Raw genomic sequence first — 17886 nt, forward strand, 5'->3', positions numbered from 1 at the left:
GGGTTACTTCTAATGAGGCAATCACTGGAGGGTTTCAGAATCGACTCTCCTGTCAAGATTATGGCTATAACCCTGAATATACAGTCTGAAGCTAGCTTTAAATCTTGACTGGAAAGATAAGACTTGGGTATTGAGAATTAAAATCCAATATAATCAGAATTGGAATACTAGTTAAGAAAAGAACTCACAGTTTAGCTGGCATTGGAACTGCTGGACTAACTTACCTGTTGATTAGAGGGGTTAACAATTGCTGTGAGTAAGTAGTGTCCAAGTGGATCAAATCTCACCAGACTAAAATCACAGAAGAAAGAGACAAAGACACGCATAGAGAGATTATGTTAACTGAGAAGAGGAAACTTGTGTTTGAATTTATAGCAATCATTACTGATAACTGGTATCACTCAGGTATCCACTTCATTCAAGACTTTCAAAACTTTCAAAGAGATTAAAATAGTAACACTCAATACTTCTTGCCAGAGTAAAGGAATATGTATCACAAAAATAACGATTTCACATGAAAAACACCTAGAGTTGCCATCCCAGGAAACAGCTACCTTAAGCACACCTTTGCTCAAATACAAGAGTTCATCCTAACCGTAAAGCATAAAATGCTCTCATACTCTGCCACAGAATCAGTTCTTCCCTCATATGGCAGCTACACCGGCAAGAAGCATGAATCTTGGTGGCAATGAACAGTCCCAGCATTAAGTGACATAGCTGAAACCAGAAAATTGGCCTGTATTCGACTGGAAATCCAAGAGGACCAAAGAAACACAATGCATCAACTTTAATACAGACAATATGTTTTGATCTTGAGGACTAAATAAATGTCAATTACGTGCTTACATCTCCATCTTCCAGTTTGATAAACACAGACAACCCACCAAGGTATCTAAAATACCACCCAAACTTCTTTCAGGTTTTCCCAAAGAAGGACTATCCAAAACAGTTAGCTTTGAAACTAAAAGAGAGTCTAATGACCCTGATCTCCAAAAACCAGAAGATGAGGCCAATAAGGGAAAGCTGAAATGAACAAAATGAATGTCTCCCAGCTGATTAGTCAGCTGCTTAGAAAGCAGGAGGTGGCCAGGTGCAGTGGCTCATACCTATAATCCCAATACTTTGGGAGGCTAAAGCAGGAGGATCACTGAAGGCCAGGAGTTCGAGACTAGCCTGGGTAACACAGTGAGGCCCCGCCCCCCAAATCTCTACAAAAAAATTTAAAAATTAGCTGAGAGAGGCTGCACACACCTGTAGTCCCAGATACTCATAAGACTGAGGTGGGAGGATTGCTTGGGCCCATGAGGTCAAGGCTGCAGTAACTTGGGCCCATGAGGTCATGACTGCACAACTGTACTCCAGCCTGGGTAACAGAGCAAGACCCTGTCTCCTTAAAAAAAAAAAGGTGGGGGGGTGGTGGTGGTGGGCATGGTGGCTCATGCCTGTAATCACAGCACTTTGGGAGGCTGAGGTGGGCGGATCACTTAAGGCCAGGAGTTCAAGACCATCCTGGACAACATGGTGAAACCCTATCTCTATTAAAAATACAAAAAAATGAGCCGGGCATGGTGGTGGGTGCCTGCAATCCCAGCTACTCTGGAGGCTGAGGCACGAGAATCGCTTGAACCTAGGAGGCAGAGGTCGCAGTGAGACAAGATTGCGCCACTGCACTCCACCCTGGGTGACAGAGTGACACCCTGTCTCAAAAAAAAAATAGGAGGAGCTATGAGGATGACAACTTGCCCTGAGCAGGGATAACAACCTGACTTCCAAGGTGACAGCCAGTGGAATGTTCTCTATCACGTCAGTCCTGTGCCAGACAATGCAGATGGGGCAGCGCACTCACCGGACCCGTTCCATCTCACTAGCTGTCTTCACCACAGCAAAGGGTTCCCGTCGACTCCAGTCCCAGAAGTGGATCTCATTGGCAGTGGCAATCAGCAGGAGCTGAGCCGTAGGGTGGAAAGCCAGGGAGGCAATGGCATTGTTGCTATCTGTGAACCAGCTTTCACTGCCACCCTGTGAATGAACCAATTCCAGATATTCTCAGGTTACAAGCTACCAGCACACTGGGAAGTCAATTTCAAGAAAGGTCCATTTAAGGTAAAATGACAATGTCTAGGGACTACTTTAAATACATCCTCTGTAAAAAGGTGTAGAAGATCAGTGATCTGGTAGTGCCACTAATTTATCAGATAAATACTATACAATCAGTTCAGTTCTTCAAATTAGTCACAATCTACAAGCAATAAGCATATATACACAGTTCCTATTTCTTTTTTTTTTTTTTTTTGACAGGCGGTTTCATTCTGTCACCCAGGCTGGAGTGCAGTGGCACAATCTCAGCACACTGCAACCTCTGCCTCCTAGGCTCAAGCAATCCTCGCACCTCAGCCTCCCAAGTAGCTGGGACCACAGGCACATGGCACCATGCTCAGCTAATTTTATATAATTTTGTGTATAATATTTTTGGTATAATATCCTGCCCAGGCTGGTCTCAAACTCCTGAACTCAAGCAATCCTCCTGTCTTGGTCTCCTGAAGTGCTAGGAATACAGGCGTGAGCCACCGCGCCCAGCCCACAGTTCCATGCAAAGCCTGAGAAAAACTCAAGCTCGGTGCACAACATGGTGGAAGACAACCCGCTAGCCAGTTACTAGGACAAAGAGGATCTTGCTTTGATGATCATGATCGGAGTACAGGAATATCTTTGCCCTAAGACAACAGAAATCCAACCTGAACATATCTTAGAGCCTCCTGTACTATGTCACAACGGGCTGAAGGAAGCAAAAGTAGATGTTCATCTTAGCAAGAATGGAAGACAATCTCAGGGCATGCTTAAGCTATTGCAAAAAAAAAAAAAAAGGAATGGAAGACAGGGAATTAGACTTCCTATTAATTAAGTGGGCAATGTCTACCACAATACATTCAGATGTAGTCCTAAGAATCTGGCTAGGCTCTTCCAGAATTAAAAAACCAATGGTAAACAAGTCTCTGCATTTAGAATACCAAAAGAAGCCGGGCATGGTGGCTCATGCCTGTAATCCCAACACTTTGGGAGGCCGAGGCAGGCAGACCACTTGAGGTCAGGAGTTCAAGATCAGCCTGGCCAACATAGTGAATCCCCGTCTCTACTAAAAACACAAAAATGAGCCAGGCATGATGGCACATGCCTGTAATCCCAGCTACTTGGGAGGCTGAGGCAGAAGTATCACTTGAACCTGGGAGACGGAGGTTGCAGCGAGCCAAGATCACGCCACTGGGCAACAGAGCGAGACTCTGTCTCAAAAAAAAAAAATTAGAACACCAAAAGAAAAGGGTATCTTAAGGAAATACTCACGTGTAAATCCCAAATCCTAACCTCCCCATCTAAGCAGCCAGAAGCAATAAGGCCTGAGATGGTGGGATGAAAAGTGACACACCATGGAGTACGGCGGTGTCCAATCAGGGAATGAACACACTTGCCAGTCTTCACCTCCGTAATATAGATATTATGGTTCACATGGGTGGAGGCTAAGAGAGTCCTACAAAATCAAAGAGTAGAACTGAATTCAGAAGCATGTGGAAGGGTAACCAATCTTATCAACTTTGGATGACACAGAATATTGATGCTACCTGCCAATCCCAACATGAAAGAAACTAAGCTTTGTATGTTAGGCAGTATATCTACAAACAGAAATATTCTGATCTTTAAAAGCTTTTGGCTTGTCCACACTGTCCCCAAATGACACATGCCACATTCGGAAAATATTTTTTCCCACTGGAAAAACCATCATACCACTGGTGAGCTGTATCACACAGGCAAATGATTGTTATTGAGAAACTTTCCAAGTTTTGATCCTCTCAGTTTCCTTTGCTTGTTCTCATGATTTTTCAGGTTAGCACTGCTCATCTACTTTCTTTCCCTTTCTGACACGTGGCCAAAGTGCTGTTCATACAGTACTTCAGAGAGACTTTAGGGACTGACTTGGAAGATCAAGCCAGGCCAAATATACAGAAAGCACTGTTATCACAAATCTTAAGTTACAGATAAATACTAAGTACCTGTCTGGGCTGAAGGCCAATAAGAAGGTAGAGCGTGGACTATCCGGCAGTTCTACTCTCTGGGAGACAAAAAAAAAAAAAAAGTTAAAATACATGATTTGTAGACCATGGTTCACCGTATCTCAAAAGCACATTAACCATTCTAGATCAGTATTCACAGTGTAGGCTTAAAAACTGGAGACAATGATCAAGCTAAAAATTGAGAGAGATAAACCTAAATTACCTTCAGGAAAACTGTCTAGCTCTAAAGGAAAAAGATATCTCTAGCACATTAGTTCTTTCAAATTTACAAACAACTCCCTAAGTCAGATATGTCAACTCTCCCACACAAGATAAATATATCCCAACTCTCTGCTGTTAACCCATTCTAAGGTCTCATTCTACCATCACCAGCACAAATCCTATGTGAAATATAGCCATTTTCCTTACCTTGCCCTCCCATTTCATCCACCGGGTTTTATCTTCTACCAGCTCCTGCAGAAGCCGCTGAGCTCCCATGGCCCGAGCACCCCGTTCTCGCCCCCAGAGTATCCGGACAGCATTCTTTTCTGGGACAACCTTCATGGCGCTCAGTAGCCACTGTCACACCAGGCCCAGGAAATGAAGGAGCAAGTAACAGCTCCAACACACTGAAGCAGCTAAAATGAGGCCATACAGGTCCTTGTAAGTTGTCCTCATGGAAATCTAAGGAACAAAGAATAATGTCAAAGAACGACTTCTGCAACAAGAAGCTTCCAATTGCAAATACAATTCTAGCTCAAAAGGGAAATTATACTTTTCCTATTTAATGACACTTTCTCAGAAAAGACCCTTCCTCCCAGAATTTTTCTTCCAAAAATATTTCATACTCTCATATTCTCCATAGCTTAACCTTGTAGCTAAAGAAAGGATCAGGCCAAGCACAGTGGCTCACGCCTGTAATCCCCAAACTTTGGGAAGCCAAGGAGATTGGACTGCTTGAGGTCAGGAGTTTGAGACAGCCTGGCCAACATGGTGAAACCCCGTCTCTACTAAAATACAAAAATTAGCCGGGTGTGGTGGCAGGCACCTGTAATCCCAGCTACTCATCAGACTGAAGCAGGAGAATTGCTTGAACCCAGGAGGCAGAAGTTGCAGAGAGCTGAGATAGTGCCATTGCACTCCAGTGCCTGGGCGACAGAGCAAGACTCCATCTCAAAAAAAAAAAAAGATTATTTAGGAGTACCTTTCTCACTCATTTTCTCTTCTCCACTAAAGATCCAGGGTAGAGGACAGAGAAGGAAAGGGAAGGAAAAAAAAAAAAATCAGGCTCCTTTTCTCATCTACCACAAGACTTACAAGGAGAAAACTTATCAGAAATTAAAATTCTACTAAAATGGCAACTAGCAGCACAATACACACAAGTGTAATGATTAAAGAACAAATTGTGGTCTATACAATGGACTATGTAGCCTGATAAAATGGTATTTCAAAAGAATATCTACATATATACAGTGTTATCCACTGTGGCATTGTTTCTTTAGCTCCACTATGAATGTTTTAAAAAATATAGGAAAGTTGAAAGAATGGTACAATAAACATACACTATTCTCCACCTAGACTCGAGAATTGTCAATATTTTGCCAAATTTGCCTCATCTATCTCCATGGATAGAGATATGGCTACATTGAGGTTGGTGTTTTTTTTTGTATAATTTTGGAATTATTTCAGTAGGTATCAAGACACTTTAACCCTGCATATTTAATTCATTATGCAACTCCTAGGAAGAAGGACATTCTACCTCATAACCACAATAACAATACTATACCAATTATCATCTAATACTTCAATTATCATTCTAATTTTCCCCATTGTGCAAAAAATTTCATTTATGGTTGACTTAAAAAAAATCCAGAATCTAATCAAAACTCAAGCAACGACTTTGGACGTTTATGTCTCTTTAGTCTCCTTTATCCTAGAATGGCCTCCATGTTTTGTTTTGTTTATGTTTTCATTTATTTGTGACACTAGCTTTTCTTTCTTTTTTGGGGGGGTGGGGGACAGAGTCTCACTCTGTGGCCCCAGTTGGAGTGCAACAGCGCAATCTCGGCTCACTGCAACCTCTGCCTCCTGGGTTCATGCAATTCTCCTGCCTCAGCCTCCCGAGTAGCTGGGATTACAGGCATCTGCCACCACACCCAGCTAATTTTTGTATTTTTAGTAAAGACCAGGTTTTGCCATGTTGGCCAGGCTGTTCTTGAACTCCTGACCTCAGGTGATCCACCCGCCTCAGCCTCCCAAAATGCTGGGATTACAGGTGTGAGCTACTGCACCCAGCCGACACTAGCTTTTCTAAAAGATCAGGAGAGTTGACTTGTTAGAATGCCTTACATCCTAGACTCAACTGATTGTTTCCTCATAGTAGCATTTAGCTTGCCTCTCTATACCTTTATTTCCTATAAACAGTAGGTTAGGTCTAAAACCTTCATTAGTTTAAATGTTTTTGGTGACAGTGCGTCACAGTTGATGTGCCTATATACCTCAAGGTGGAGTACATCAGGTGGCACATATTTTCAGACTGTACCATCATTAGTGATCATTTGTAGAAAGATGATTACTTGGTTGAGGTTGTTAAGAGCCAGACCTCTTTATAAAGGAATATCTCCCCCTTTACAATTAGCAATCTGTGGCAATTATTTGGCATCATGTAAATATCCTATTACTTCTCAACTTTTTACTTAATGGGTTAGCATTCATTGATGATTCTTCTCTTGTACTTTTTTAATGGGGGGAGATGCTGAAAATATTGATTTTCTAATTCTATCATTATTTCTACATGTATTAGCTGGCTTTCTTGTACAAATAATAAATTTCCCTTAAAAATTGGTGCAGAGTAGTTACTACTTCTGTCTTATTGCTTACAATAGCAAAAACTGAGGATAACCAAGTGTCCATCTAAAGGGTACTGGATGACTAATCTATGGCAAGGAAGATTCTCTGGCTACTGATAAGAACAGATGTCCAGGCCAGGCGCAGTGGCTCACGCCTGTAATCCCAGCACTTTGGGAGGCCGAGACGGGCGGATCGCGAGGTCAGGAGATCGAGACCATCCTGGCTAACACAGTGAAACCGCGTCTCTACTAAAAATACAAAAAAAAAAAAAATAGCCAGACGTGGTGGCAGGAGACTGTAGTCCCAGCTACTCAGGAGGCTGAGGCAGGAGAATGGCATGAACTCGAGAGGCAGAGCTTGCAGTGAGCCAAGATCGCGCCACTGCACTCCAGCCTGGGCGACGGAGTGAGACTCCGCCTCAAAAAAAAAAAAAAAAAAAAGAATAGATGTCCAAAATATATTGTCGAGAGAGAAAAAAAGCAAGGTACAAAACAATATATCGAGTAAAGCTACCTTTGAATAAGAAGAAAAACTAATGGTAACACACTGGGGACTGGAGGGACTAGATAAATGGAAACAAAAATGGATGCAATACCTGTCAGTGTTTTTGAAATGGAATTTTAGTTAGTTTGTGGGGACTTTTTTTATTTTTATTTTTTAAAAAAACAGGGTATCACTCTATCACCCAGGCTGGAGTGCGATGGTGCAATCATGGCTCACTGCAGCCTCAAAGTGCTGGGCTCAAGCAATCCTCCTGCCTCAGCCTCCAGAGTAGCTAACTTTTAAAATTATTTTAAAGATGGGGTCTCACTATGTTGCCCAGGCTGGTGCAAACCACTGCACTAGGTGCTGAAATTTTAGTTTTTGAAAAAGGTAAATCTGTTATCTTTATCAAAAATTTTGTTTAAAATATTAAACGACACCAGGCGCGATGGCTCACGCCTGTAATCCCAGAACTTTGGGAGGCCAAGGTGGGCGGATCACCTGAGGTCAGGAGTTCAAGACTAGCCTGGCCAACATGGCAAAACCTACTCTACTAAAAATACAAAATTTACTCTACTAAAAAGACAAAAATTAGGCCAGGTGCAGTGGCTCATGCCTGTAATCTCAGCACTTTGGGAGGCCAAGGCAGGCGGATCACCTGAGGTCAGGAGTTTGAGACCAGCCTGGTCAACATGGTGAAACCCCATCTCTACTAAAAATACAAAAATTAGCCAGGCGTGGTGGCAGGCACCAGTAATCCCAGCTACTTGGGAGGCTGAGGCTGGAGAATTGCTTGAACCCAGGAGGCGGAGGTTGTAGTGAGCCGAGATCGCACCACTGCACTCCGGCCTGGGTGACAGAGTGAAACTCCATCTCCAAAAAAAAAAATTAACCAATTAATTAATCAAAAAAATTAATTAAATTAAATATTAAATGAGGCCAGGCATGGTGGCTCACGCCTATAATCCCAGCACTTTGGAAGGCCGAGGCAGGCAGATCACTTGAGGTCAGGAGTTCGGTATCAGCCTGGCCAACATGGCGAAACCCCATCTCTACTGAAAATACAAAAATTAGTCGGGCGTGGTGGTGCACACCTGTAATCCCAGCTACTTGGGAGGCTGAGGCATGAGAATCGCTTGAACCCAGGAGGCTGAGGTTGTAGTGAGCCGAGATGGCACCACTGCACTCCAGCTTGAGTGACAGAGTGAGACTCCATCTCAAAAAAAAAAAAAAAAAAAAAAAAGGCCAGGCACGGTAGCTCACACCTGTAATCCCAGCACTTTGGGAGGCTGAGGTGGGTGGATAACAAGTTCAAGAGATCGAGACCATCCTGGCCAACATGGTGAAACCCCGTCTCTACTAAAAATACAAAAGTTAGCTAGGCGTGATGGTACGCGCCTGTAATCCCAGCTACTCAGGGGGCTGAGGCGGGAGAATCACTTGAACCCAGGAGGCGGAGGTTGCAGTGAGCCGTGCCATTGCACTCCAGCCTGGGCAACAGAGCGAGATTCTGTCTCAAAAAAAAAAAAAAAAAAATTAAATTATGCAGTAAGTACATGTTAAGTGAAAAAAGAACACAAAATTCTATATGCAGTATTAATCCCAACTTTGTTTAAAAAATATTAGGAGAAAAAGGATACAAAAGAAATACAATAAATACTAACCATGGTTGTCTCTCAGTAGTGGCATTATTGGTGATTTAATAATTTTAATAGGCAAGTTTCTATTTTTTTTTCACTTTTTAATTTTAAAAATTATTATTACCAGAAGCCCAAACCTCACCACTCACTTTTTTTCTTTTTTGAGACAGAGTCTCGCTCCGTCACCCAGGCTGGAGTGCAATGGTGCGATCTCGGCTCACTGCAACCTCTGCCTCCTGGGTTCAGGTAATTCTGTTTCAGCCTCCCGAGTAGCTGGGACTACAGGCGACTGCCACCACGCCCGGCTAATTTTTGTATTTTTAGTAGAGATAGGGTTTCACCATGTTGGTCAGGCTGGTCTCGAACTCCTGACCTCAGGTGATCCACCCGCCTCAGCCTCCCAAAGTGCTGGGATTACAAGCGTGAGCCACCACGCCCGGCCACCATTCACTTTTTCAAAAAGTAATAACTATTTATTGTAAAAAGCCAAACAATAATTGGCTCTTTACATTTCACAAAAGGCTGCAATCTAAAGAGTACACAACCAGATGTATCCAAATACAGACAGAAAAAAAACATTAACAGCCTGTGTTGAAGGAGTTCTCTCACTGGAGTACTAAGATGTAAAAGTCAGAAAGATTTCACAGCAAGAAAACACCAAGTTTGGCCAGGTGCAGTGGTTCACACCTGTAATCCCAGCACTTTGGGAGGCCAAGGCGGGCAGATCACAAGGTCAGAAGTTCGAGACCAGCCTGGCCAACATAGTGAAACCCTGTCTCTACTAAAAATACAAAAATTAGCCAGGCGTGGTAGCTCATGCCTGTAGTCCCAGCTACTCGGGAAACTAAGTTGGGAGAATCGCTTGGACCTGGAAGGTGGAGCTTTCAGTGAGCTGAGACTGTGCCATTGTACTTCAGCCTGGGTGACAGAGTGGGACTCCATCTCAAAAAAAAAACACAAAAACAAAAACAAAAAAACTCACCAAGTTCCTAGTCCTACACAGCACAGAGTTACCTAAGGAGTGACAAAGAAACAAATTCTAGCCTGTATCCTCATGATACAGCTCTCATCACTTATTAGTGCATAAATATGTACTGAAAATATCAACATTTTCAGGCCAACTTCCTGAATAGGCTAAGGATGAACTAACTGGAAGGAAATCATCTCCTTAGTAACCCTGACAACTCATAGATTAGGATCAGAAATCTAGACCTGAACCCAGGGTAGCCCTTTGGTCAAACTGCCACATAAGTGATTAATTACTAACCAGGAAAGTGCCAAAAATACAGTTCCTATTAGTTTACCTTAACCCTCTACTGCAATTCTTTTACCCAATATAAAAAAGTTCAGAAGAAACATCTTGAGAGTCCTTTGTCTTAACAGTGCAATATAAAAGCACTTTCAAAGAAATACACTTAAACCATTTATAATCTTACAAGGTGTGGTGGAAACAGCAGCAGTCCAATTCCTAAAAATAAAAAATAAAAAAAACCGACCTTCTGACCTCCTGTTACTCAAGAGGAACAATAAAATACAGGTCACAAGTACTGTATGACTCAGAAAACTGTGATGCAACCTCAGATTCCTACAGGATTCAGAAAGGGGAAAGAGTAGCTACAAATATCAATACCAAGAAAAAAATCGAAGGATCAGGATTACCAAACAACATTTCTATCAATTTCCAGGGACCTAAACACACTAACAGCTCAAACAAGAGAAAGCTTTACTGATGGGAAGAAGTTAGAGGGAGTAAAACAATTACACAATCTCTCTTTCATCTGAAGAAAAATATTTGCTGTTGCTTTAAAAGGATGAGGGACTTCTCTCCTGATATGCTCTTACCAGCCACCTGAGAAGAGATTTTACTGTGTTCCCTGTAAAGAACAAAGGGAGCTAAGTCAAACTGAAGTCACACAGGGCTGCTGATGAGGAGGAAATGCCAGTCAATTGTGTTTTTCATTCCTCTTTTAAAAAGGAAGAAGAAACAAGTTTCCCAATCTGTCCCTTAAAGTAAAGCAGACTGAGACAAAGGTTACCAAGAATAGTCTTTGTGATACCGTCACACAGTCCCCAAAATCAATTCTCAATCACCAAAAGCTTATCCAAGTAGAAGCAAAAGACATGGCTAGGATATGTACATAAGACAAATGCCGGTCAGGCACGGTGGGAGGCCAAGGTGGGAAGGTTGCTTGAGTCCAGGAGGTCAAGACTACAGTGAGCCATGATTGCACCACTGCACTCTTCAGCCCAGGTAATAGAGTGAGACCCTGTCTTAAAAAAACAAACAAAAAAAAAGACAAATGCCAAGATTCCATCCCATTTCCACACACACATACTCCCACTCCCAATAACATGACTGAGTACTCTCCAAAGGTGAGAAGGCAATCACCTTTCCAGATTTTCTCTATTTAATTCTAAGAGACAATTATATTTAACAACTACTCATAAAAACCATCTAGAGAGTATGTCACAACCCAGTGGGAATTAGAAGTTAGATTTAGAGGTTCCTTGTGCAATCTGATTATCTTATGCCAGGAATTTTACTCCACCTTCTAGCTATACGACTTTGGGGATACTTAACCTCTTTGAGGCTTCGTTTCGTCCTCTGTAAAACATGATCACAATGTCTGCTTCATAGGGTTGTTATGAGACTCCAAATAAGAAAACAGCTGTGGAAATATGAATCTTGTTTCTGTTGTTTTTATTACTATTGAATCCTCTCTGAGGTTCACTATGGTTTCCCTCACCAAACAATAGGGCCAACTGAAACCCCAGAGACACCACAATTCCCAAGAGTAGCAGATTTCTAAGAATTATGTCAAAGGCTGTTACCAGAAAACAAAGTAAAAAGTGCTCAGGGAGAAAATAAAGTATGTTTATGTGGCAAAAGTAATTCATTGTGATTTGGGCTCCCTCTACATAGTTTAGTAAAGTGAATTAAAAACCAGAACCAACAATTTAGAGCTGTATCTAAAACCTGACTAATAATTCATACCCCAAATCTTCCCCTTCCTATTGCATTTAGGAGTGTGATTCAGAAACCTACAGACCTGCAAGAAGCTGTTAAAATGGAGTCCAATCTCCTTATTTATTTGAGTAACTGCATCTCTCTTCCACTTCACTATGCCCATGTGGGCAAAGTCTAAGAGTCAAACCAACCATGTAATACTGACATATATTCCATAACTTGATTTAACCCAAGGATATAATTATTTTTTAAAAAATCCTTTAAATACTAATTCTAAGACCACTTGCATAAGTAAAGTTCACCCAAATGGAAAATTAACTACAAAATTTCAGGCTTTTAATTAGAAGCCTAAAACTGCCCCAGTACTCTTTGGAAACTCCATATGGATGGAAATACACAGGGTTTTCTACGACTGGCAGCTTTGTTTTTATTAATAGGACTTTCCTATGGCCATTTCAGGATACTTCAAGTAACATCATATAGAACCAAAGTTCAAACTGTAAGCACCACAAGCCAGCACCCACACCTGACTCCATACAGCTCTTGTGTGACTCTTACACTAGACTGAATTTACAGGGGTACAGAGAATGTGGGGAAAAGCATCATAAATTTAGAACAGTAAACAACACATTCCGAAGGCAAACACACCTAGAAGCAGAAAAACTCCAACTATTCCCTGAATTGTGTATCTATTGTGTGCAAAAGATATCCAAGGATATGGCAAAGTGCTAACTGGTTAACTCTAGATGGAGAAGTCATGAGTGATATTTATTTTATTGTTATTATCCATAACATCCAAATTAGAGTCAATATGTATAGTCATATATATGGGCCCCGCAGTCAGAATGGTTGATTGAATTCCAGCTCCATCCTTTTCCTGGTATATAATGGTATCTTGATTTCTAGGAATAGTTACTTAACCTGACTGTACCTTAGCTTCCTCATCCATAAAATGTGACTATTGATAGTATGTATATCACAGGGCTACCACAAGGATCAAAATATTTACCATATGAAAAATGCTTATAGTAGAATAATAGCTTCATTCTGTAATGAAGAATTAGTATGAAAATGGTAATAAGGGCTGGTTGCGGTGGCTCATGCCTGTAATCCCAGCACCTTGGGAGGCTGAGGCGGGTGGATCACCTGAGGTCAGGAGTTCAAGACCAGCCTGACCAACATGGAGAAACCCTGTCTCTACTAAAAATACAAAATTAGCCAGGCATGGTGGTGCATGCCTGTAATCCCAGCTACTTAGGAGGCTGAGGCAGGAGAATCGCTTGAACCCGGGAGGTGGAAGTTGTGGTGAGCAGAGATCGTGCCATTAGTACTCCAGCCTGGGCAACAAGAGCGAAACTCCATCTCAAAAAAAAAAAAAAAAAATTAGCCGGGCATGGTGACATGTGCCTGTAGTCCCAGCTACTCAGGAGGCTGAGGCAGGAGAATCACTTAAACCTGGGACACAGAGGTTGCAGTGAGCCGAGATCACACCACTGTACTCCAGCCTGGGGGAGAGAGTGAGACTCCATCTCAAAAAAAAAAAAAAAAAAGAAAGAAAGAAAATGGTAATAAGAACACACAATATTTAATTTCTAAAAATAAAAAGTTTAGGCCACAAAGCCCTGTAAACAGTCAGACAAATTAAATTTAAAACAAATTCTTCTAGGCAAAATGAGACCGTCCACTGTAGAGGTCTCCAAACCATTTCATATAAAAGATCTTACCACTGTCACCTTTTTAAAAACAAAAAATAAAACCAGCCAGGCACAGTGGCTCACACCTGTAATCCCTGCCCTGGGAGGTTGAGGTGGGAGGATTGTTTGAGTCCAGGAATTCAAGATCAGCCTGGTCAACATAGTGAGACCCCTGCCTCTACAAAAATTGTTTAAAATTAGCTAGGCATGGTGGCATGTGCCTGTGGTTCCAGCTACTCGGAAGGCTGAGGTGGGAGGATAGCCTGAGCCCAGGAGGTCAAGGCTGCAGTGAGCCCTGATCATGCCACCACACTCCAGCCTGGGTGACAGAGCAAGGCCCTGACTCAAAACACAAACAAACATAGCCCAGCATGGTGATGCATGCCTGTACTAACAGCTACTGGAGAGGCCGAGGCAAGAGAATCACTTGAACCCAGGAGGTGGGGTTGCAGTAAGCCCAGCTTGTGCCACTGCACTCCAGCCTCGGCGACTGAGCAAGACTCGGAGAGGACCTGCATGATAAGATACCATGTGGAGAGAGAGAAGCCACGTGGAAGACTATCAAGATACCAAGCAAATGAGTGAAACCTTCTTAGACCTTCTAACCGAGCCCAACCACCAGCTGAACGCAGACGAACAAAGCACAACTGATGTTACACAGGGGAGAAGGACCATCCAGACAAGTCCTGCCCAAATTCCTAACCCGAGTAATTATGAGACAAAATAAATCTTTATTGTTTTAAGCCACCAATTTTGTGGTGGTTTTTGTACATCAATAGATAACTAAAACACTACTAACCTAATATCGCCGGGCGCAGTCGCTCACACCTATAATCCCAGCACTTTGGGAGGCCGAGGCAGGCAGATCACGAGGTTAGGAGTGCGAGACCAGCCTGATCAAAACGGTGAAACCCCAGCTCTACTAAAAACACCAAAATTAGCTGGGCATGGTGGCACACGCCTGTAATCCCAGCTACTCAGGAGGCTGAGGTAGGAGAATCGCTTGAACCCGGGAGGTGGAGGTTGCAATGAGCTGAGATCCCACCACTGCAATCCAGCCTGGGCGACACAGCCAGACTCCCTCTCAAAAAAAAAAAAAAACCACTACCTACCTAGTATCTACTAATATCTAGCTGACAAATATCAAGAATTTTCTACAGAAAACCCACTATCTGCTCAATACTCTAACAAGAAATTTTTCTGAAAATATGGAAATTAATAAATTTAGGTAACCAAAGATATCTCAAAATAAATTTATTTTATCACACTGGTAATCCTTTCTTAGGACTCGTTCTTCCTAAGTAGATTATAAACTCTGTGAGGGCAAAAAACATGTCTGTCATAGTCCCAGTACCTAGCACAATGTCTAGCGTAGAAGAGCATGAGTATGTGTATTTACTTATATTCAGAGTTGTGAAAAGATCCCAAATGAACCCAAAACTATCATAAACAGCAATATCTAGAGTTTTAAAAAGTGTGGTGGTTATGAGTTCAAAGTCATAAATTCAATTTCTACAAGTCAAATACCTTAAAAAGAAAAACCTAAGCCGGGTGCAGTGGCTCACTCCCAGCACTTTGGGAGGCTGAGGCGGGTGGATCACCTGAGGTCAGGAGTTCGAGACCAGCCTGGCCAACATGGTGAAACCCCGTCTCTACTAAAAATGCAAAAATTAGATGGGCGTGGTGGCACGCCCCTGTAATCCCAGCTACTCGGGAGACTGAGGTGGGAGAATTGCTTGAACTCGGGAGGCAGAGGTTGCAGTGAGCCGAGATCACGCCACTGTACTCTGCCTGGATGACAGAGTGAGACCCTGTCTCAAAAAAAAAAAAGAAAGAAAAGAAAAGAAAAGACAAGGCTTTGCACCATTACCAACCTAATTTCAGCCAGTCATTTCATTACGCACATGTCATTGATCACGAGAGGGCCAGGCAAGAGAGTAAGCAAAGGACTAATCCATCACTACCTCAACTATAAGTAGGGAAGAAGAAAGAAAAATAACCTCAAAAATGGCAGTAAAATTTTTTTAATCCTCCTATTTGAAACACAGAGTATTAAGAACAAAGTACAGAGGCAGTGGATATTCTGATAGCAGAGATGAGAATATGGGATATTACACCTTTCGAGCTTGAGAATACTAAATACAAAACCTTCATCCTAATTTACTCCCTAAGAAAGCTGATCCTGCAATCTGGGGATATAGGAGTATCAGTCAAGTCTATAACAAGAATCAGTGATTTAATAAATAAAGATAAGACTAAGAGGTAAGAAGCTTTAATAACTGATTTTTATCGCTGGCTTGTTATATAATCTTGGACAAATCATATCCTCGCTGAATTTCAAGTTTTCCTCCAATATGTAAACTGAAAGTAATAATACCTTCCTTCTATCTTAAAGGAATAAAATCCTTGGAGAATCTTAGGGGAAATGGGTTATAAAATTTCAAGACAAGATTATTACTTTTCAAAGTAAAACTCAAGATAGAACAATAACCAGAGTATATGATAAACAGAAGTTCACACAAAGAAGTCTGGCACCTACAGTTCTAAGAGAAAGATTGCAAAGGAAACTACAGTGATTATTTAAAAACCACAGATTACATTATCTGTAATTAACCACCTGACAAATTGAAAACAAATAATTCAACAGAACTAAGATCAATCAATTAAAATTATACACAGTCCCTTTCTTTATAAGAAGCCAAAATCCCAGAAATAAACTGTCAACAGACAGAACCTGCACCTCTACTGCACACAGGCAGCAGCATTAGTTTTTTATATATAAACTCAAAATAAGACCGACCTCTGTATAGGATATATCACAAATGGGCTAACAATTTTACAAAATGTTTTGAAGATACAAAACTGAGTAAATTCTAATTACTGTAACTATAATAAGGGGGGAGAAGTGAAGCACCAGCTTTCCTGCTACAGATTTTGCTTACTAGAGCTTTCTAAAGTAACTCACAATGATGCTGCCTAATGTCTGAAACACGGGAAAGCTTGTGCTCAAAACAAAGTGTGATCAAAACCGGAAATAGAAAGCCATAAGACCCAAATTTGAGACTGACAATTTTCCTTACTCCCACTTACCTCAGAAGGATGAAGAAAAAAGAAACGGAAGTTTTATCTGCAAATTATTCTGGAGAAAACAGTGTGCTGAGAACACAAGAACTCCTAAAAACGGAAGGAAGAACAAGGAGGAAAGCACTAAACCAAGAAGAAACTGAAGCTCAATTTTTTGGTTTCAAGCTATCAAAAGAATCAAGAAGACCAAGAAGGCTACTCTTAAATGTACAGAAATGGCAAAAGATTTCCTATTAGCAAGCAACAAAAAAAGAGCAGCTTCTGATGGAAGAAATTTCAGAGGCAAAACGGCTTAACCCCAGAAACGGAAACTGAAACCAGCTGCCTCAAACAGACCTAATGACTTTGGCAACAATATACCTTTCAACCACCAACAATATCAGGAGGCTGGAGTAGGGCTGATTTCAAATCATAAAGGATCACATCTTTCTATTCTCTGCATAGTCTTTAAGAATCCAACTCCTTCCTGGGAGCACCACATTGCCCTCAATTCTTCCTGGAAACCCCTGGAGCTACAGCAAGAATATTGTTGGGCCAGGCGCAGTGGCTCACACCTGTAATCCCAGCACTTTAAGAGGCCAAGGCAGGTGGATCACCTGAGGTCAGGAGTTCGAGACTAGCCTGGCCAACACGGTGAAACCCTGTCTCTACTAAAAATACAAAAATTAGCTGGGCGTGGTGTCACGCGCCTGTAATCCCAGCTACTCCGAAGGCTGAGGCAGGAGAATCGCTTGAACCTAGGAGGTGGAGGTTGCAGTGAGCCGAGATCATGCCATTGCACTCCAGCCTAGGTAACAAAGTGAGACTCCATCTCAAAAAAAAAAGGAAAGAATATTGTCAGAAAAAAAAAAAAGCTTTGAGAACATTAACCCAGGAATCTTCACAAGTCCTAGGACAGATGTGATTACTCATCAGACAAATAAGAAAAACAAAACCTGGAAGAGGTTAAGAAATTCATCTAGATTCACAGATGAGTTGGGAGCCAAAGCAGGATTTGAATTCAGGCTTTTCCTTCAGATAGTATCAGAGCTACACTCCCAGTCCTTGCTTGGCTTAGTAGATACTGTGTTCAGTGTTTTCCAGTCTTAGAGTCAGCCCAGGTCAGGTTCTTGGCTGACTAAAAT

At 41.8% G+C, this 17886-nt stretch overlaps 1 protein-coding gene across 16 annotated transcripts in view; it reads right to left on the reverse strand.

Annotated features, from left to right (window-relative positions):
- AMBRA1 (autophagy and beclin 1 regulator 1) overlaps positions 1-17886 on the reverse strand; it is a 201210-nt gene that overhangs the window by 150527 nt on the left and 32797 nt on the right. For all 16 annotated transcript variants that reach the window (XM_034932482.3, XM_063608428.1, XM_003815206.4 and 13 more), the window contains exons 2-6: positions 4473-4727; positions 4044-4102; positions 3340-3523; positions 1847-2019; positions 225-291 (exon numbers count right to left, since the gene is read on the reverse strand). In XM_034932482.3, coding sequence (XP_034788373.1) covers positions 225-291; positions 1847-2019; positions 3340-3523; positions 4044-4102; positions 4473-4607 — 618 coding nt within the window. In that variant the 5' untranslated portion in view covers positions 4608-4727. The remainder of the gene's footprint in view (positions 1-224; positions 292-1846; positions 2020-3339; positions 3524-4043; positions 4103-4472; positions 4728-17886) is intronic.

This window comes from Pan paniscus, chromosome 9 (assembly GCF_029289425.2).
Source record: "Pan paniscus chromosome 9, NHGRI_mPanPan1-v2.0_pri, whole genome shotgun sequence".
Classification (NCBI taxonomy): domain Eukaryota; kingdom Metazoa; phylum Chordata; class Mammalia; order Primates; family Hominidae; genus Pan; species Pan paniscus.